The following is a 21,868-nucleotide window of genomic DNA, read 5'->3' on the forward strand; positions in this document are numbered from 1 at the left end:
CTCCCTCCCTCCCTCCCTCCTTCCCACTTTGTCCTGCTGTCTGTGAAATTAGGACTTCCCTGGGTTAAGTGACGATTATTATGGAGCAAAGAACCTGAGTAAGTCAAACTTACATACCGTTAACTATTTCTGGCATGAGTGGAGTTGCTGGGGTTGGGGTATAGGGGACCTGGGTGAGGGCAAAGGGCGGAGGGGAGGGCAGTGAGAGAATTTGTGAGAACTGGTACCACAGCAGGGTGAATTAGAAGTGGCTCTGAATGTCACACTTTTGCTCTGGATCCCTGGTACCATAATAAAAGCCTATCATTCATGTCTCTTTTCCTTTTGTACCTTGAAATGGTGTGGAGCCGTCTTGGCATCCCACCTTATAAGTGAGGGGGGGCAAGAAGTGCTTCTCCAGAGGTGACCACTCAGCTCATCTCTAACCTGTTGTTGAGGTGAGGGGTGCCCGCCTGTTGTATTCTTCTTCCAGTGACGCAGCACTAAAGAATTGGACTTAAGAATTAGCTGTTTCAGTCTCTCTAAACAGGGGGTAAGAGTACCGTGAAGCCCTTTACCCAGCGTACATCTGGGATGTCCCAGAAGGTCCAGGGGCCTCAGCAGGTGGCTGTGGGCTGGCTCCCCACAGAGCATCTCTAAGGGGCTGCGCGGTTGGGAGCCTCGACAGCATTTTCTGGACTGTATATATTCAGTGCTTTAGCTTGGGAAAACCTGACCAACCTCTCCCCTCTGGAAAATAATCCTAGACTTGAAAAAGGAAGGGACCTAGATGACAGGGCCTTAGCCTCCCTGCTGTGCACACAGGCACGTGCACACACGTGCGGCCGTGCCGGGCAGGTTCTGTTAGTGGATACTCTGCTTCCATAAGTAATAAAGGCGTGAGGGTAAAGGAGCTTCATCGGGGGGTTGCTCAGGAACTACTAGCATGGGCGGTGACTCAGCCAGTCCTTCCTGGGGGCCACAGCATATCACGGTCTGGAACAGTGTCATCTTGGCTGAAACGAGCAGTGTCTCACTCCATAGTTCGTTGTTTCCGTGTTTCATCTTCATTCGCCTGTCGTCTTGGGAGCGATGGGCTTTCTTTGGGCCAAACTGTGCTCTCTGCCTCCTGCGAGTGCGGCTGCTGTGCCCGCTCAGATGCGGGGAGGCCCCAATAGTCTGAGACAGGAGGATCGTCTTGTCTTCCCAGTGTTCTTCTTCATTTTTTGTCTCTGTGTTGTGACGTGTCCGTCTTCTCCTGGACGGAGGAGCATCCCCTTTCACCGCTGGGGCCAAGCCCTCTTTCCAGGTAGCAGCAGCAGGAGGGCTCTTGGTTCCACCCATTGGCCAACACGTCATTCCCTGCTGACTGCTCAACCAACCCAGTGCTTAGCCTCTTAGTCCTGCACAATTCTGTACTTCAGGGGGTCTACGTGGGGAGGACATTCAAGAGCGGCCTGGTCGCTGGGCTTCTCTTTGCTAGTGTCACTGCCTGTCTAGCATTGGGAGGTGCATTTTGGGATAGGATTTGGAGACCATCCAAGTCAGTTCTTCTGATTCAGATGAAGAGGATGCTGCCAAAGATTGGAAGCTGGTAGTCTATAGGGAGGGCCTTGGCAGCCCCAGAGGGCCCTGGGGACAAGTGCGAGGTGGCCGGGGCTCAGGATTGGAGCTGTGCTTCCCAGCTGGTAGCCTGATGTGGCAGGCCTCCCGTGGCCTGACTTGGTTGGCAGCTCAGTGTCTGGCTCTTGGAGCATTTGAGTTTTGTGCCGCGTGTGACCTCTCAGTGGTGTGTTCTGAATCGGAGTCTCTTTCTTGTTGGCTTGCAGAGGGAGTGACATCCAACACCAGTGACAGCGAAAGCAGTTCCAGTAAGTGTGTGTCATTCTCCCCCATGTCATGTAGCTCTACCACGTGTCCCAGCCATCCTCATTCCAGCGTTGCACAGCTGCCGTTTCTGTTCAGAGGCTAGTGCTTCTTTTAGCCATGTACACTTGGAGATCCTGGAAATGCTGTGGCCATTTTGTCCTTATGGGATGGGGTTTAGGCTGTGGATTAAAGGGGAGAGCATAAGCCCTGCAGTTCTGGCCAGGACCTGACTTAAAAGCTTCCCTGGGCCCTGGGAAGGCTGAGCAGCCAGTGAGCAAATCCCTGCCACAGCCACTATGGGCTGTAGGTGCTGCCAGTTTTACAGATTTGCTCAGAGACCAAAAGAAGAATGGCTCCTGTGGGATATTGTTCTGAATTGCCTTTCCAGGTCACTAGTACTTCCTGGGTTAAGGCTTGGTGTCCTTACCTTTTAGCTGGGCTAAATGACCAGATGACTGCCCAGTTTTCCTTCAGAGATCCTGTGACCAGGCCAGAGCAGCCACAATTCAAGCCGCATGAACTTTGGGACTACTGGCCTCTCAGGAGTTGTGGCTGGAGGCCCTGAGAATGCATCCTGGGGCTTGATGCCCATATCGCTGCCTCCCCCAGCACTGCCGTCGGCCACTTTGGGACCTCCTAGCACCCAGCACCGCGTCGCTTGGTGACTGTTTTAGGAAGAGCTCATCACTGCTAGGATAGATGGAGCTCTGCCGTGAGGGGAGAGCAGTGCTCAGCACTGCTCTTGAAGGGCACTGAGGACCTTAGCCCAGCCTTGTGCCACTTTTCTGGTTGCTTCTTCCAGTGAAGGGGAGATAGGTAGACCCTTAAAAGGGGCAAAGTTTAGCTGCATCTTTGGGGACCTGCATGAGTGCCCTGACTCCCTTGCCCGCAGATGAGGAGACACAGGCAGTGTGTCTCGACCAGTTGACGCTTTCCTGTGATTCTCACCAGAGCAAGAAGGCAACTGAACACAGTAGACTATTACCTATAAGAAGAGTTCTGAGAAATTGAGGTGGCTTTTGGTGGAGGCTTCATGGCTTCTGGGTCACGTCCCTTTGCTCAGCTATATCTCACTGAACAAGAGGACTCCTGACTCCTGTCCCAGGGGCGGTGAAGGTTTTCCTGTGCTTTCTTGCCAATGGGAAGTAGACAGGCCCAAGGGCAGGTGTTAGCAAGTACCAGCTGACAAGGCTGTTTTCTGGCAGAGGTGGGGGTGAAGTGAACGTTTGTAGGGAGATGAGGACACAGGGAGGCAGATTATAAAGTGCTAACGTGTCTCCCTTTTTTGTTGCAGAAGGACAAGAGGATGCTATTTTGTCATATGAGCCAGTGACACGGCAAGAAAGTAAGCCCCCTTCTGAGAGCCTTGCCTTTGAGCCAGTCTGGTGGTCATGGGGCCCGGCCCAGTGGTTGGCCGTGGCGGCAGGGGGTAAAGGTGGGGGAGTAGGAGGGCAGCCAGCCCCTGGGTGCCTCCTTCTCATCTACTTCTTCCTAGCGTCAGAGAGAACAGGGAAGGCCACCCAGTGTGCACCCCTCACTATACCTTTGCTTGCTGCTGGGATGCTTTCCGAAGGATAGGACAGATTGACAAGGATAGCAAAGGTCGATTTCAGCGGATGCGGCCACTGCTAGAAGAGAGGCTCCGGTCCCCCCTTCCGTGGCTGCTCTGAAAACCCTTGCTCAGCTGTTGGTGCCCATGCAGAGATTTCTCCGGAATCTGTTGGAAAGGGAGATGCTTCTGGTTTCATACTTGCCTTGGACTTAGATATTCTCAAATTAAAGGCTCTTTGATGTCTTTGTAGTTAAAAGGCAGAATGGCTGAAGATGTGCTCTCCCGTCTGAGCAGTGGCTCCAGAGCCTCAGTGCTCCAGGCGTACGGGGAGGGACAACAGGCCCTCTGGTGGGGACCTCACTGACTGTCTCCGTGCTTGCTCTCCAGTTCACTATGCAAGGCCTGTCATCATCCTGGGCCCAATGAAGGACAGAGTCAACGATGACCTGATTTCGGAGTTCCCGCATAAATTTGGATCCTGTGTACCACGTAAAAGCCCAGGGCGTCTTTGGGAGGGAGGTGTTGGTGCCCTGGGAATTGTTGCTCTGATGTTTTATGGAAAGGGCCTGCGGCCAGGTTCTAGGGTTCTCTGGGAACAGGGTGCATCTAACACCCTGGAAGAGGGAGTTCCCTGGTGGTCCAGTGGCTAAAACTCCACGCTCCCAAGGCAGGGAGCCCAGGTTCGATCCCTGGTGAGGGAACGGGATCCCACATGCTGCCACGAAGATGCCACATGCCGCAAGTAAGACCCGGCACAGCTGAAAAAATAGTTTTAAAAAATGTAAAAAGAGGGCTTCCCTGGTGGCGCAGTGGTTGAGAGTCCGCCTGCCGATGCAGGGGACACGGGTTCGTGCCCCGGTCTGGGAAGATCCCACATGCTGCAGAGTGGCTGGGCCCGTGAGCCATGGCCGCTGAGCCTGCGCATCCGGAGCCTGTGCTCTGCAACGGGAGAGGCCACAACAGTGAGAGGCCCGCGTACCGCAAAAAAAAAAAAAAAAAAAATGTAAAAAGAAAAAAACCCACCCTGGAAGAGATTAGGTAGCAACGCATTCCCCCAAAGCTGATGTGGGGAGGATTAAGACATCAGGCCGGCCTGCTCACTCCCTTGGAGAGGAGTTTGAGTGGTGGTGGTTGGGAACGATTGGGCGCTTGGGGGTGCCCAGCCCATGAGGTGTGGGTGCGGCCCGCTGGTCGGCTTGTGAGGCTCGCTGGCTCCTGTACCACGTTTGGCACCCTCTGTCTGCCAGACCTTGGCCCAGGAAACCCCACCTTTCTGGTCCAGTTGAAGCTAAAGCAGATAGCTCCCAGCTTCTAACCTGGCGGTTAGAAGAGATGTAGGCAAGACAAACTTCCTCCCAGCCTCTTTCCCCCGACTCATCTGAAAAGCACTGGAGTGGCCCTGGGGCCCAGCGGTGGTTGGGGGGAACAAGTCCGCTCTCGGGGGCTTGGGGCAGGTCGTTGTCCTTGCACCACAGAGCGTTTCCTCTCTTCCTGCAGATACTACCCGGCCTCGGCGTGATAATGAAGTGGATGGGCAAGACTACCACTTTGTGGTCTCCCGAGAACAGATGGAGAAGGATATTCAGGACAACAAGTTCATCGAGGCAGGCCAATTCAACGATAATCTCTATGGGACCAGCATCCAGTCAGTGAGGGCAGTTGCAGAGAGGGTAAGGAGGGAGGCGGAGGCAGTGGCCCTACGAAATTACCATCAAAGGGAGCACAGAAATGCTCCAGCCAAAGTGATGCGTGGATCCTCATCCTGCCAGCACATGGCCTACCCGGTGGCAGTGCTGACCAACGCCACGCCCGCTCCGCGTGTTCCCAGCCCCGGGTTGGAGGCATCTGTCTCCTCTGCGCAACTCACCCCAGAGCGTCACCCACCTGCAGCTGCAGATGTGGCCTTGTCTGGGTAGTAGGAGCAAAACGTGGGGGCTGGGTACCTCAGAAGTAGAATCTTCCAGGCCTCTCTGGGTGGTCCCGTGTTTCCCGCAGGTGGATGTTTGGGTTAGCACAGGGCGTAGACAGGGACTGGGTGGACTGATGCCAGTCTTTGCTTTTTCAGGGCAAGCACTGCATCTTAGATGTTTCTGGCAATGCTATCAAGAGGCTGCAGCAATCACAACTTTACCCCATTGCCATTTTCATCAAGCCCAAGTCCATCGAAGCGCTTATGTGAGTATTTGCTGAGACTCTCGGCTAGGAGAGGGCCCTGGAAAGGAAATGAAAACTCAGGTGGTTTGTTGGGCAGGGGTAAGACCCAGTGGTTGCTCAGTGGAGTGTGTGTGCCCCACCCTGTTCACTGGGGGCTCCTTTGGATTCGAGTGCACTTGCGTGTATCCCTGGTTGAGCTTTTAAACCTGGAAGGTTTGAGGAATGTTGAGCCTTGGGCCGCTGCTGCTCTCAGAGGGCAGCTGAGCAGCTTTTCAGGGAGCCTGGAACAATCCTTTTTGTTAATCAAAACATAGAACCTAGTTTTGGGTACTGTTTTCTTCCGTGTCTTTGGCAGGGAAATGAACCGACGGCAGACATATGAACAAGCAAATAAGATCTATGACAAAGCCATGAAACTGGAGCAGGAGTTTGGAGAATACTTCACAGGTAAGTCTCCCCGTTGCACAGCTGGGGTAACATGGGAGCAACTGGACACCTATTCTGTGAGTGTTTCCAAGAGGCCCAGACACCTTGCACAGAGTTTCTTGGTGCTTTTGAGCTCAAGCATTGCCAAAGTACTCAAGTGCCCTCCAGCCAGAGGAGTTTAGCCAGTTTCTGCTACCAACCACCATCACCAAATGCTGCCTTTGATCGTTTTTGTTCGTCTTCATGTCCCTCCTGGATTGTAGGCTCCCTGTTTTAGTTTGTTTCCCTCCTTCCCAGGCTCCCCCATCCAGCACTTGTCTTTGCATGTTTTATGTACTGAGTGAACGTTCGTTGCTGCTGCTGATTCCCTGGCGTGGTGTTCAGGCTGTCTGTCAGTGTGTGCACACGCACGCGTGTGTGTGGTTTATATGGTCACCTACTTCAGAAGGGTCAGTTCCTAAACGGTTGGGACGCTTTCTGTGTAATGTGTCGCTTGACCTTTGAAGTCCAGGGACGTGTGTGCACGGTGGCGCTACAAGGTCACCAGGGGGCAGCATTCACAACTGTCCTCGCATACCTTGGGTCTTGGAGCTCCCTTTTCTGTTAGCATCCATGTCCTTGTTTGTCGGGTTGACCTCTGACATGGAGCAGATGTGACAGCCCCAGGAGCACGGCACCTTGCCAGAAATTGTGGCTTTTTCAGCTCTTGCTCTGGATACCCAGGATTTTCCACATCCTCTGGTAAGGCTGCGTTAGAATTACCAGCTGCCGGCCTCATGGCAGCCAAGAGGGGCATGATCTACAAGGTCTGGCCTCTAATGGGTGCTCAATAAACATTTCTGAAGAACACATTTTCCTACTAATTGCTGCTCACTCTCACTGTCTTAGCAAGTTGACTTCAAGCCCCGGGCCTGCAGTGCCCGCCAGTTTCCCCAGCGACCTGGGCTCCCAGATGGCTGCCTAGTGAATGAGTGGGGCTGAGCTGTGGGACGGTTGGGATGGGCCAGACTGTCAGGGTTTGGGGCAGGGGGTTGCTGTGGACCACGGTAATAATTCTGTTTTCTTCTTCAGCCATTGTACAGGGTGACTCACTGGAAGAGATTTATAACAAAATCAAACAAATCATTGAGGACCAGTCTGGGCACTACATTTGGGTCCCATCCCCTGAAAAACTCTGAAGAATCCCCTCCAACCATTCTATTGTGAACAGAAGAAATCAAGTCCCTCTTCCCTCCTCCCTCTTCATTCCTGTCCCTATGGGGAGAACAGATGACTGCTGTTCTTGTCCCCTTTTTTAGATATGTCCACAAAATTGAGTTTTCTAGTCCTGTTCTGTTTTTTTAAAGTTTTGTTTTGTTTTAGTTTATTTTGGGGATGATGCCATCTCACTCACCATGTGACTGCGCCCGTCCCTGCATGGACCTTTCCCAAGCACTAGCGCAGGTGCAAATCCATCAGAGTCAGTGTTTTCATAAAACCAAGCAGAAGCGAAGAGAGGAGGACTGATGGAAAGACAGACTGGACAGCTGTGCGGCTTATGAAGCGAGCCCCGCGCACCCCGTGAGGAGAGGCTCCCAGGCTTTGCTACGATCTGTGCACTGCCTCGCGGCTTGGGACAGCGCGGTCATGGCGACAGAAAGTATCTTATTTATATACAGATATATATATGTAATTTATATAAAATATATAGAAATTATTATATATATATATATTATACACTCTCATATAATATATATATATATCCACACGCATTTGGACTAGAAAATCTATGGAGACTTCATCAATGGTACTGTGTTATTAGAGAAATGCTTTAATTTTCATATTGCAATCAGATGGCATCTTATATCCCAACTGGTTGGGGAGGGAGTGAAAGTGGTAGTAAGTGCTGTACCGAGGGCACCCGCGTTGGTCATTCTCTGGAGAGCTGGGCTTTTCTTTAGGAGGGGTCAGCCAGAGAACGGTGAGAAGGGGCTTTGGCCCGGGGGCCAGAGGCTTGGAGCTGTGACCCTAGAGCCAGTGCTGCCCTTGGGGCACAGTTAGGCCCGCGTGTGGGGAGTGAGAGAATGGCTGACGGTGCTCCCAACGTATTAAATTGCCGATTGTTTTATGCCATGTCTGCATGAGAGGTTTCCTTTTTGTTCATTTTTAAGCTGCTGTTAAACCAAAACCATGTTGTGCTACCGTGTCAGCCTCTTCATTCTTCCAAATTTTACTTTTACGATTTAAGTGAACGTGTAGAATCCAATTTGACCGTGTTCTAAAGGCTCATGATGTTCTGGAGGAGCCAGGCCTCGTGATAGACTGGGCGACCCGGGCTTGGCCACCCCGTCAGCGGAAAGGGAAGTGGGGGCAGGTGAGAACCGACAGGAGCTGGGCCTCCTACTGTAACGTGTCCCTTCACTCACCTGCCAGGGACATGCTGGGCTCAGCCGAGGCCCTGTCACGGGGCCCACTGGCAGGGACGGGGAGTCACTTGCCTTCCAGCTCTGCGCTGGGACAGTGGGACGGCCCTGAGCTTGGCCAGCCGCGTAATGAAAAGTTTGATTTGGGTTTTTTTCGCAGCTGCTTCATATGCCCCACCTACCCCGGTCCCTCACCAACAGCTGGTAGCTTACCGTTTCTTCAAGAAGAAAGTAGACTTTCGTGGTGTCAATTTGAGCTGTAGAGCTACGATTCACTTACTGTTGAGATGTGAGACCTTGTTGCTTTTTCCCAGAGTCAGACGGCAGTGACTGTGGTCAAGGGGTTTTTTCTCTGACCAGAAATGCAGGCGGCAGGTGTGGCCCGGGCCCCGCCCCACCGCACCCCACCCCACCACGCTCCTTTGGAGCCACCACGCCTCCCTCAGCTCCACGCTGGAGGCACGACCCAGGGGAGAAGAGCGTGGACATGCTTGGCCCCAGGGTTGAGCCTGTTGTTTCCTAGCCCACTGTGTCATAACCGGTGCAAAGCATACATGTCGAAGATGCTTTGAGCGCTACTAGCCAGAGTTAGGAAGTCTGTTAGCAGTTCTCCTACCAGCATGATGAGGCTAACTGTAAAGTGTGGGGCCCAGAATGTGGGTAAAGAAAGGGCAGCAGCTTTACCTGCACAGTACACTGGATCGGAGGCAAGAGGGGTAAAGTGGTGTCCGATTATGACTCTGGGGAGGAGGGGGTGAGCTGGGGGTGTTTTGATTTCTCTGATGTTAAGTGATGCTCAACCCTCTACCCCTCCCGGGGAAGAAAAGCAGAGATTCAAAGCAAGCATGACACTAGTTGGTTTACCAGTGTTCCTTCCAAGGAGACATATATTTTTTAATAAATGATAGTTGCAATGAACTGTGGCTCAGAGACCTTCTTGAAGTAGTTGAGAGGGGAGGGTGGGGGCACAGCAGTGGGAAACATGTCCCAAACCTTTGGGGGACAAAAGACTCTCTGCCTAGTGGCCATCAGCCGACCGGGTCGGTCAGGTGTTCCTCTGGCTGGCTCTAGACCCCTGTGGTCAGAACAGGTCCTTTGTGAAAGCCTTGCACTCAGTCTTCTACCCCACCCCCACAAAACTGCCTCAGGTAGTGCTGGCCAGGTGCGTGTGGAGGGCATCCACGGCCTTCGGGGCAAAATGGCAAAGGTACACAAAGACAGGAGGTGCCTAATGCGGCACAGACGTTTGTTAAAGCGGGAGCCGAGGCAGGAGCAGAGAACCGAGTAATAAACGTGGTAACAAAAAGCTGGGCTCCCAGCTACCAGAAAGCATTAGAGCGCAGGGGGAACGAGGGTGAGATGGGCCCAGTTTGCAGAGCAGGGTGGCAGTCATCCCGGCAGCCCTGTGACGAGAGGAGGAGCGCTTAGAGCAGGTGCCTGTGACGTGGCTGATGTCCCTGTAGTTTGTGTGGAGAAGCCTGAGGACGTCCTGCTGTGGTTCAGCTCAAGAGCGATGGCTGAGCCTGTGGGGGCCGAACCACAGCAAGGACAGCAGTGCTTAGCTGTTTGCAGGGTGCTTCTTTTCACACATTCTCTCATTTGCTAGAAGGCAGCCTAACAAAAAGGAGTCCCCGAAGTGCTCTGTGGGGTTTTAAGGAAATCCACCTCCTAAGTGTAAAGGGCACAAAGAGCTGGCCTCCGATCCCGCTGTGCTGAGACTCTGGCTCCACAGCCGCTGGCCCTCCTAGAGGCGGCGCGGCTGAAGAAAACGCAGCCCCGGAGGGAAGATGCTGAGCAACTTGGGAAGAGCAGAGGTGGACACCCTGACTCTGAACTCTACCGCCGCCTTCTCCACTGGGAGGCAACGCTGCGCTCTCTCCCCGGCTCTGCTGCTGACAACGCAGCCAGTCCCGCCCCAGCCTCTTTGTCTCTACCAGACCTTAAATTAAAACAAATACCATATGCTAACACATGTATATGGAATCTAAAAAAAAAAAATGGTCACGAAGAACCTAGGTGCAGGACGGGAATAAAGACGCAGACTTTATACTAGTATTCTCCATACTAGAGAATGGACTTGAGGACCCGGGGAGGGGGAAGGGTAAGCTGGGACGAAGTGAGAGAGTGGCATGGACTTATATACACTACCAGATGTAAAATAGCTAGCTAGTGGGAAGCAGCCGCATAGCACAGGGAGATCAGCTCGGTGCTTTGTGACCACCTAGAGGGGTGGGATAGGGAGGGTGGGAGGGAGGGAGACGCAAGAAGAAAGAGATATGGGAACATATGTATATGTATAGCTGATTCACTTTGTTATAAAGCAGAAACTAACACACCATTGTAAAGCAATTATATTCCAATAAAGATGTTGAAAAAAAACATTCCTAGGATGATGCTCATGACTACATAAAATACTTGTTCAGATGCAAATGACCACCTTTGTCTTAAGGTGAAAGTGGTTCTAGAAATTAACTAATGAAAGCAAAATCTTTACCAAAACAAGTGTGGAAGTTATGCTCAAGGATGAAGCTAATACAGATACAGAGGAAGGTAGGGGTTGAGCTGCAGGACTGGGAAGGGACTACAGGGGGAGTATCCTGAGCAGGTCCAAGTCAAGCTAAAAAGGATGGGACTGCAAAGGGACACTGGGCTCCTTGAGCAGAAAGGTCAGCACTAAAGGACAACGGAGCCCTCTCCACGGGGACAGCACTTGCCTGGTGCCAACCACTGGAGGCCCACGGTGTCAGAGTGGCTGCTGAGAGAGCCTTAGCCTTCTCAAGGCAACCCCACGAGCGAGCGCCTGTGGGAGACGCTCACCTCAGTGCTCCCACGTTTCGCCCTTCATCCCTGTTCCCAACTAGGGTTTCATGGCCTCGATGCCACTAATCCTCTTACCCATTCAGTCAGTTCCGCGGCACCTCTAGGACATTCTATTATTACTGCAAGTAACTTTCTGAAGCTCAAATTCCAATTTCCTCCAAAGCCTCTCTTCCTCATCACTTCCCAGAAAAAGCAGAACTGGCACCCCCCGCCCCCCGCTTCCCCCCAATCCCCGCACACCTTGGTTCCTGCCGAAGCAGTGGGGTCTTGGTAGCAAGAGCTTTCACAGAGGATAGTCTGTTTCAGCTGTGAAGCCCCAACTAGATTTTATCTGAAGCACTGAGCCTATTGTCGCAGGGTGATACCCACTGGTGTTTTCCACATTAGACCTAATGGACTCCCTCTGCGTCCTGTCCTTCCCCGGCACTCGCACTGTCGCCAGGAGCATCTAGCGCACGGCAGAGGACTGGAAAGTGGGTGGTTTGAGAAGAAGGATTCAGACCTGCCTGCTGGTGGTGAAGAACATGTGCAAGCGGATGCTCTCCTGACTGGCCTTGTCACCACAGCCATCCTCCCTGTAGCTGACAGAATCGGCCTACTAAAGCGCCCTCCCTCCCCGTGGGGCTCTGTTGCCTACAGGGCAACAAGCTCCTTATCATGGCGGCCCTGCCCTTTCTCTCCTGCCTCATCTTTTGCTGTGGCCCCGTCCGCTCCAGCCGTGGGTTCTCTGAGTGCAGCACAACCCTGTGTCTTTGCTGGCTTTTTTTTTTCTGCCCATAAATGCCCTCGCTGCCACCCCATCTCGCTCACCTGCAAAACTCCTGTCAACATTTTAAGACTCCATTCAAGAATTCCCCTCGTTCTATGCTGCCTTTCCTGAAGTACCTCTTCTGCCCCCATGCCGTGGGTCACAAAGACCCTTCCTTCCTTTGTGCTGTTGTTAGACCCTGTAAGAACTTTCACCATCATCGTAACCGCTAACACTTACTTCACACTTACTATGTGACAGGCACTGTGCTCAGTGCTTTGTGCGTTTTAAATCATTTATTGCCAAAAACAGCCCTAGGAGGTTGGTGCTCTTATCCAGCTGCAGTGGCTGTGCTCTTAAGCGCTGCGCTGCTTCTCCCTCTGCCACACGTTTTCTGGCCCTTCTCGCTTGACATCTGGCTTCCTCTCCTTGACTCCTCTTTGTGAGCAGAGACTGTCCCATTTGCCTTCCCATTTCCAGCATTTGGCACAGTATCTGTCGCATAGCAGGTGCTCAGTAAAAGAGATGTCCTAGTCTTTGGCTCAAGCTTGGAGGGAAGAGATTTGACGAGGCCCAAACCTGTGGTGAATGTGAATTTTGTTTTCTGTTTTATGGAGAACCTCCATTCTGGAGTTCCTGCTACTTCCTCTGGGATCTTGCTCCAATTATGACTCCTTTCCATCTCCAACTGTTTCCGCTCCTTTAGCTCCTTCCCCTTCTTTTCACTCTGCTGCCTGCTCACCAGGAACTGAACAGTCCCCCAGCTCTGCTCTCACTTACTGACCATTTGCTCGTTCAGCACAAGCTTATCCAGTGCCCGGAAGCTCTCAGGGTCAGCCAGGACCTCCCAAGCATGACTTTCAAAGACTCCTCTCTCAGCCATAGCGTCAGAGAAAGATGAACATGCCATGTCCCCCACTCCTCGCGGTGAGTCCGTTCCTCCCTGGAGCCCTATGGCTGCAAGGAAGACTGCTTCACCCACTCTTCTCCCCCATCCTAAGTGCCACCATTTTCCTAGTCACCTAAGCTCAAAATCTGATTTCTCTCCTTTGGTCATCATAGCCAATCTCCCACCAAAACTTGATTCTTTACAGTGTCTGTTCAATTTAGCGCTTTGTTTTCATTATCACTGTCCCTATCCTTGCAATAACAAGAGCCACAAATCAAACAAAGACAGTCCCTGCCCTCAGGGATCTTCTAGTCTAGTGGGGGGAGGCAACAAACAAGTAACTAAGTAAGTATATAATTACCTGTTATACTAAACGCTGTGAAAGAAATAAATAGGATGCAGCAATAGAGGGTAATATAGCGAGGGGCCCTGCTTAGAGACGGCTTCTCTGAGGAGGTGGATGTTCAGGTCAGACCTATAAGGTCAGCAGGGCTAGCCTGGTGGGGTAGGGGTGTGGGATGTAAGCACGCGAAGTACTGAACACCCTCTGCAGGCCCCTGATCTGCTTTTCCCCATTATCTCCTGTATTTCTCTATAAACCAATCTAGACTACTTGCCTTTTCACCTGTGAGCAAAGCCTCTGTCTGGAATGTTTCCAGTCCCAATCTCTATGAAACCCTTCAGGTTTCAGCTTCAATGGCATTTTTCATGATGACGTCACTGGTCTCTCCAGAAGAGCTTCCCCCTCCCTTCCTTTGCACCACTTTAGCAGTTTATACGAACTTACTCTGTTCTTCCTCATCCATAACATACTTCAACTAGACAAAAAGCTTCTAGAAGGCTGGGATGGCATCTGGTGTATCTTTGTATCCCCCACAGAAGCTACTACATGCTACGTGCTCAACAAAGGACTGTTGAATGAGCTCCCCCTCTCTGGGCCTCACTATCTAAAACAGGAGGAAGTTGCACAGATGACCTCTACGGCCTCTTCTGGCCCTTAACGCTTATTGACAATGATAAAATAGAATTCTAAAGGACATGTACTGTGCGGAATCCCTCACAAAAAGAAAGTTCATGCCTGTGTGGACTTGCAGTTGGAAAAAACAAATGAACAGTGGTGCAGGTGATGTGAACGGCTTAAATACAGCTGCCAAAGAACATGGCCCAAGGTTTATACATGATCACACGTTACACACAGAGGCTAGGTGCCTGCTGGAAAGGAGGGGGCAAAAGGAGCCACAGGAGATGTGTGGACCAGGACACGGGAAATTTCCTTTTCCCAGTTGGGTGGAGGCGCACGATCCCAGGACAGCTTTAAATAATAGAAAACTGTGGTAGAAGAGAGCGCTGCATCCTATTACTTACCGTTACACAAAGAAATGGCGCTAGGGAAATATGGGAATGGAGGTGTCAAACGTGCCACTAGATGCCCTCCTAAGGAGAGTATAGGTGCCCCACGGTGGCAAACAGTAGTTCCTGGTGGTGATTCCCACAAGAGCATGAGGGCCGTCAGCTGTGAGACGCCAATCAGGAAGTACTTCTTGGTACCGAGGCCCCTGCAGGCAGTGATGCACCAGGTTTGGCTTTTAGTCAGAACAATTGCTGGCTTTGTGTTTGTTAAATTAAATGTGAGCTTATCAACTTTCAACTTTTCTTGATGCATTAAAAAGGTTCCCAGGCCTTTGCCTTATCAGAGAGGTTGAAGTTTCCTAGGCCGAATGAGGGGAAAACTGCAACAAAAAACAAACAAACAAACAAAAAAACAACTCAAAAGGTAACGGTAAAAAGATCCTAAAAAAGCCAAGGGGGAACCCACCCTCCTTGCTGTTAAGTAGAGGAGACAAAAATGGTGCTTGCTCTCTGGGGTCTGCTAGAGTTCGCCCCACTATTTCTAGAGAAGAAATAACAACAGGCAATAGAGAAAGTAAAGGGGAATAAAAACCAGAGTCGAGACTCTGGTGAGCAGAAGACTGCAAAACAACAGAAAAGAGTTAAAAACCCCACATCACTCTAGCTGCCCCACAAAGGTAGGAAGCCTTTCCTGGGGCTGGAAAATTCAGATCTCCTGGAGAAACAGAATGACAAGAGGGTGTCAAGAGTTAGTGGGTGGAGGGAAACACGTGACCCTGCTAGAGAGCAAGAGCGGAATAATAATTGCAAACCTTCAGAAGCACTTACTGGGTGTCAGGCATCGCTCTACCAGCTTTGCATGTATTTACTTATTTACTCTTTACAACAACTCTAGGATTGTTATGGAAGCTTTATAGACAAGAAACTGAGGCCTGGAGAGAGGTTAAGTACCTCACCAAAAGCCATCCAGCTAGTAAGTGGGAGAGCAAGGATTCGAACCTGGGCAGTTTGGTCCCGGGTTATGCCAGCATGCTGTGCTGCTTTGTCTATTTCTTACCACTTCCCACCTCGGTATTTCTTTGCAGTCTGGCTTTTGCCCTCACCACTCCACTGAAACTGCTCTCAAAAGTCATCATGGCTTCCAAGTCACCAGATCCGATACCTTCATAGAGGTATACAAAGCTCTCTGCCATATTTGATGCTGTTGAAACATCCTCTCCACCCAGACCTGAAACCTTTGCATCATCTCTATATGTCTCTCTAATAGTCTTCACGTCCACCATCACTGTTTTCACTGCTATTATCCCAATTTGATTCTTCATTATTTTCATTCATTTGACAAACACATAATTCCACATGTCAGGCCCTGGGGATACAACGGTGAGCAAAGCAGATAAGTCTCTGCCCTTATAGAGCTCACTGTGGAGGAGACAGGCATCAGACAGTCACGCAAATAGATATTTACAGAGTGATAAGTGCTGTTCACAAAAAGTATGGGGCTTTATAAAAGGGTGAAATAGAGAAGTTACAATGACCTCAAAATTAGTCTACCTCTAGACTCTCCCTTCTCCAATCCACTGCATCCACTGTTGCCCTGATTAATGTTCCCAGAGTCTGTCTCTGACCACACCACTCCCCAGCTCAAATTCCTTCCGTGGCTTACAGAATAAAGTTCAAACACCTTAGCCAGGTATTGGAGATGCTCCATAATCTGGTTCCAACCCCCCTTTTAAAGCTTTCCCCCAGTACTCACCCTCAAGTACTCGATGCTGCAAATAAACATTCATCGTTCCTTGTATGGAAAGACCACATGCCTTTGACATGCTGGTTTTTTGTTTGTTTGGTTTGGTTTGTTTTTTTGCCTAGAATACCCTTCCCCTTGTCCCCTTATGTTCAAATACTATACATCTTTAAAGTCCAGTTCAACCTTCTCCACAAAGCATTTCCTGATCCCCTCCTTTGAAATCTCAGCACGTTTCCCCTACTTTTATAGCATTCACGTTCTGTCTTTAATATTATAATCACTGTAATATAATAAGTGTAAGCCTAACCAGTTCCTTTCCTGTAAGCTCACTGAGGGTAGGATCTGGGTCTAAACCACAATTACTCATTGGCTGGATGGACAGATGAATGAATGAATGAATGAATGAATGAATGAATAGTTGGTGGTTTCATGACTGACAATGTGGAGGGGCCATAAGTATGCAGACATAATACAAATATTTTCTTTGATCATGTATTTTCATTGCAGTTTAGCAGAGAGCCATGGGAAAGCTATCAAATCAAACAAATGCTGCCCATTTCCACCTTCCTCCACCTCTTGATCTAACAGGTGGACCTCCTGTAGGTGGAGAAACCATCTCCAAGGACTATGAAGTTGTGCCCAGAAAATCCAAGGATGTGATGGACCAGGTGGTGTTTTGGGTTTTTTTTCTTGCAAAAGAAAACCGGTACTTTAGAAAAGAATAGATGGATGGATGGTGAAATAGTTGCCTGTAGAGATGGAACTGTAGAATAGGATTTGCTTTGTCTGGACCATTGTTTAAAATACTGGATTGCTGGGCTCTTGGCTAGGGACAGAGTTCTCTATGATAACTGGGAAAAATGTGTTTACCCAGAGCCTTGCTGATCTGATACAGAGAACTGTAAATTGAAAATGGAGGAGAAAGGAGAAAAATGACCTGATGATATTATAAAATCAATTACTATGGATGATATCAGATATGACAACAAGAACAGCACTGGAAGAGGTGCCTGTTCAGTCTTAGGAGAATACATCTGGGAAGAGTCATAAATAGAACTTACGGCTTAAGCTGTTTTCTGTATCAATACACAGCACGTGCATTGGGTTGAACCACATGAAATTGCCAATATTCCATGGTTTTGACCTACAAAAATGGCAACTTCATATAGTTCAACCAAAGATTATGAGGTAAACTTGAAGTTTTAACTCAAGGAAGGAAATATCACCTAAGAGATATCATTAAGACTTGGAGGAATGAAACTTACAACTGGAATTTGGTATCGGGAGGAGCACATTGTAAAGAAGAAAGGTGCCCTTGAGAATGGGAGGTGGTATGGTGCTATGTGCATAGATATCCACAAACGTGAGGACAGAGTCCTCTACAGAGTTTTGGGGAAGTTGAAAGGAGAAAGGACCAGGAGTAATATAGTGTAAGCATGTCACACAGCACTTTACAAAATGGGAGAAATGGATGATGTATTCCTGATGCAGATCACGAAAATGGCATTGGGCAAGATCTAGCAGCAGTGAGGGACTTTGTGCAGGGCTTCTCTTGCTTCATTTGCTTAAAAGAAGAACATTTCAAATTTTTTTACTTGTCTTGCTGACCATATTGCCCCTTAAAAAGTAAAGAAATCCACAAGAGAACTGTTTGTTCTCCATGACCTAATTCTGACCAATAACAAAGAACTGATTGGCGAAGTGGAAACTTAAAGAGCAACCGTATTAGCTCAGGGCTTGTGAGAGCATAAGGCTGGACATAGTAATGTATTTTGCCCTAGAATTTAAGAAGGCAGACTTCAGATGTTTCAGAGAAAAGAAAGGTATCATGAGGGCAAAGAGCAGGGGTCCCATAGATCTAGCTTTAAATCATGGCTCTGCCATTTACCTGCTGTGTGACCTTGATTAAGTGACGTAAACTCTCTGAGCCTCAGTTTCCCACAGGAATGACAGAGAAGGGAGGGACGAAGAAAGGAAAGAAGGAAGGAAGGAATGGCAACAATAGAATGACACCACCTCCTTCCTGGGGTTGTGACAACAGTTAGATGGGATGGCACACATGAAGGGCTCAGCTCTTAGTAGGGGTGCATCAACTGTTAGTTTTCTTGCACTTTCTACTTAACCGCCCTCCCAAAAGGGTTGAAAAGCTCTTAGAAACTAAATTCTGACCATATAATTGTGAAGTATTTTAATGAAGAAGTAAAAGTATGGAAAGAAAATGATGTAAATGAGGGAGTTCTTTGATGATGAGACATTAAAAAGGTGGAGAGAGGGCATCTGACCACAGATGAATATAAAGTAGTAACACGGAGCTGTCAGAATAATATCAGGGAGGCCTGACCCGAAATGAGCTAATTCTAAGAGTAAGAGAAAGAGGCTGTTTTCAGTTTTGTTCACGCCAAGAAGCAGATCGAGGAGGCCTTAAAAAGTCTGCAAGTTGGGGCAGATAGTATGTTTCGTTTTAATTAGAATTAGTTTTTAAGGACTTCCCTGGTGGCGCAGAGGTTAAGAATCCACCTGCCAATGCAGGGGACACGGGTTTGAGCCCTGGTCCAGGAAGATCCCACATGCCACGGAGCAACTAAGCCCGTGCGCCACAACTACTGAGCCTGCGCTCCAGAGCCCACAAGCCACAACTACTGAAGCCCACGTGCTGCAACTACTGAAGCCCGTGTGCCTAGAGCCCATGCTCCACAACAGGAGAAGTCGCCACAATAAGTCCGTGCACTGCAACGAAGAGTAGCCCCTGCTCGCCACAACTAGAGAAAGCCCACGTACAGCAACAAAGACCCAACGCAGCCAAAAATAAAAATAAATAAAATATTAAAATTTTAAAAAGAATTAGTTTTTTAAATTATAAATGTAATATAAGCACATGTAAAAATAATTCCAGGGTATAAAATGAACAATGAAATGGTGTAATGTTGCCAGACAACAAAGATAAAGAGGACCTCTTTAATTCCTCCTTTGCTCTGGTCTTCTCCGCCATACAAACTCTGTCCATTAGACTGGAAAGGGTCAAGCAGACATTGGTAAGAGGGACCTGAGGATCACAGTAAATACGAAAATTGTAAGAAAGCCTCAGGGTGCTTTAAATGATTTTGAGTCTCCTGGCCCAGACAAATTGTATTCACGGTGTTGAGAGAACCTGTTGATGAGATCACTGCACTGGTGTTTGTAACCATGGGGAATAAGAAAGAAAGATGCTGGAAGCCTAGAGAGAAGGACATATGTTCCTTTTTAAAGGGAGGATGATAGGTTTCCCAGGCTTTAGACAGGTAGATTTCCTCTTAATCCCAGGCAAATTTCTATACGTTACGGGAAAGGATGGTTTGCATGAGACCTGGAAGGGAACTAGTGATCACAAAGGATTTATAAAGCCCTTTACCTAAGAATAGCGCAAGACAGACTAAGCTCATTTTCTTTTCTGAAATGAGGTGAGTATATGTAAGTGGGTAAAGCAGGGGAACATGGTAGACACAGTGTATCAGGATCCTAGCAAGGCATTGACAAAATCACTCGTGTGTGACTTTTTCCTTGTGAAAAAGTTGGGAAAATGTAGACAGTACAATTATGGAATGGGTGAGTAGTGATCATCCCAAAGTCTGCTAGTTAGAAGAACAAAGTTTATTTATATACTAATTTATTAACTGACACACCCACTCGGATGTAAGCTCCTCAAAGGAGAGACTTCGTCCTCTATTTTGCTCATGACTTTATCCCCAGTACCTATAACCGTGCCCAGTACATAGTAGAAAGTACTCAGAAAGTGTTTGTTTGTTGCATGAATGCATGAACTTGTGGGTAGGACTGCAAGGCCTGTCACCAAGCTTTGTCTCAGCCCTCCCCTATTCAGTACGTCTTATCACCTATTTGGATAAAGACATTAGATGGCACACTGATCAAATATGCAGATAATGTGGGTCTGAGTGGGATAACACTGTAATAGACACTGTATCCAAAAAGAACAACTGGCGAGAGCAATTTAATAGTGATAAATGCACTTAAACAGACTGGAAGTAAAAGCTGAGACATCAGTTAATAGCAAGATGTATGAAAAGAAGACTTCGAAGTTTTCATCCATTCTTTTAACCAATATTTGTTGAAAGTGCCAGGCACTGTGCTAGACACTGGGATATACAGTGGTGAGGAAACATACTGTCTGCCCTTCTGCAGCTTAAAGACTATTGAGGGAGACAGATGTTAATCAAATCAGTCCACAAGGAAATATACGTTTATAAACTATGAAGAATAAAACAAGAGCACTAAGAGAGCACATGACAAGAGAACCTGACCTGGTGGAGGAAGGTTTCTCTGAGGAACTGACCCTTGAGCTGACTTCTCAAAACTAAATAGGAGAAACACCAAGGTGAAAGCAGGGGAGAGTAAACAGTAAGTCCCATGAGTCAACAATATGAAATGCCTGCTTGAATGGAATGTGGTTTCTTGGTCTTCCCCTTGGTGGGGGCTCAGTGGGGAACTCAGCTTGCTCACTCCCCTGGCTGGAAGCTCAGCTGATGACTTGGCCAGTGCTTGCCAGGGCTTCTCGGCTGAAGGGGCGGCCCTCATGGTCACGATGGTGGGGTCAGGACTGAGGCATGACTGGGCGATTATTCTCAAGCAGGGAGATGATTGAGCAAATAAGTGAATATTTGAGGTTAATAGGAGCCAGATTTCTCAATGTTGGAAGAGATAGTTGCAAATATGGAAAGGGAGGAAGGCTAGAATGAACCCTCTGGTGTTGGACTGAAAATGGAGGTATCAGTATGAACTCGGTTTTATGTATACATATATGCACGTACAGGTATATACACATCCACACATTTATTTCCTAACTCTGTCCACTGAGAGGCTCTAGAGACAATGGCACCCCAGTAATAATGAGTACACCTAGCACCCAGATCTTGGATACTGCCATTCTCCATTAAAAGGAATGAGGGCTCCTTGGAGAAATAACTGATTCCAGTGCAGGAGCAGGGAAAGTACAAGATGAGCCTGGAACATCTTACTATGTCACAGAGTAAGGAAGTGTTCAAAGAATGATGGGGACATGTCAAAAGGACATAGGAGCCAGCTTTGAGCATCAAAATAGTGGTAATAGTGGATTATAACTCACTGAATAAGATAGGAATCCATCAGTCTGTACTAAAATATATTTTTAAAATATGAATAAATAAGTAGGGGAGAAGAAAATGCTCTCCTTAACAAACGCCAATAAATGAAGACGGAATGACAGAAATTTAAAAATCAACATTTAGCAACCATCACAGTAAAAAGGAATTCCAGCAAGAGTCATCAATGGATGCTAAAACTAGTGAGTGGGAGTTCAATGAGGAACAGGGTATTTGGTCTCAAGGTGTCTTCCACAAAATACTTCCTAGTTACTTATGAATTACTAATATGGTAGACACCGTCTTAACTTTAACCATCAGTGGGAGAAACTGACATTGTCTCTGTTGGTATGATGCACTGAGAAGAACACATCTCTTCTGTGGTGTGCCTACCAAAAATGCATAAATTAATCATTAGGAAACACCAGACACACAGAAATTGAGGTTCATGTTACAAAGTAACTGGCCGGTACTCTTAAAAAATGTCAAGGTCATGAAAGATCAGGAAAGACTGAGAAACTGTTTCCATTTGCAGGAGACGAAAGAGACATGACATCTAAATGCAACTTATGATCCTGAACAACTTACGAAGGACTTTATTAGGACAATCAATGAAATTGGAATGGAGCCTGTAGATTAGATGGTAGACTTGTATTATTATTAATTTTCTAATTTTGATGGTTGTACTGTGGTCATTTAGGACAGCGGTCCCCAACCTTTTTGGCACCAGGGACCAGTTTCGTGGAAGACAATTTTTCCACGGATGGCGGTGGGGGCGCTGTGGGCGGGGAATGCGAGCGATGGGGAACGGCAGATGAACCTTT

The 21,868-nt window shown here is 48.6% G+C and overlaps 1 protein-coding gene across 5 annotated transcripts in view; it reads left to right on the top strand.

The window, feature by feature from the left end:
• DLG3 (discs large MAGUK scaffold protein 3) overlaps positions 1-9,305 on the top strand; it is a gene marked incomplete at its 5' end in the record, with an annotated part of 65,554 nt that extends 56,249 nt beyond the window's left edge. For all 5 annotated transcript variants that reach the window (XM_082610046.1, XM_082610048.1, XM_082610047.1 and 2 more), the window contains 7 exons: positions 1,809-1,850; positions 3,143-3,193; positions 3,788-3,889; positions 4,898-5,070; positions 5,466-5,575; positions 5,910-6,001; positions 7,052-9,305. In XM_082610046.1, the coding sequence (XP_082466172.1) occupies positions 1,809-1,850; positions 3,143-3,193; positions 3,788-3,889; positions 4,898-5,070; positions 5,466-5,575; positions 5,910-6,001; positions 7,052-7,158 (677 nt within the window). In that variant the 3' untranslated portion in view covers positions 7,159-9,305. The remainder of the gene's footprint in view (positions 1-1,808; positions 1,851-3,142; positions 3,194-3,787; positions 3,890-4,897; positions 5,071-5,465; positions 5,576-5,909; positions 6,002-7,051) is intronic.
• Positions 9,306-21,868: the final 12,563 nt, after the last annotated feature.

Source organism: Mesoplodon mirus (assembly GCF_964341445.2).
Source record: "Mesoplodon mirus genome assembly, chromosome: X".
Lineage (NCBI taxonomy): Eukaryota > Metazoa > Chordata > Mammalia > Artiodactyla > Ziphiidae > Mesoplodon > Mesoplodon mirus.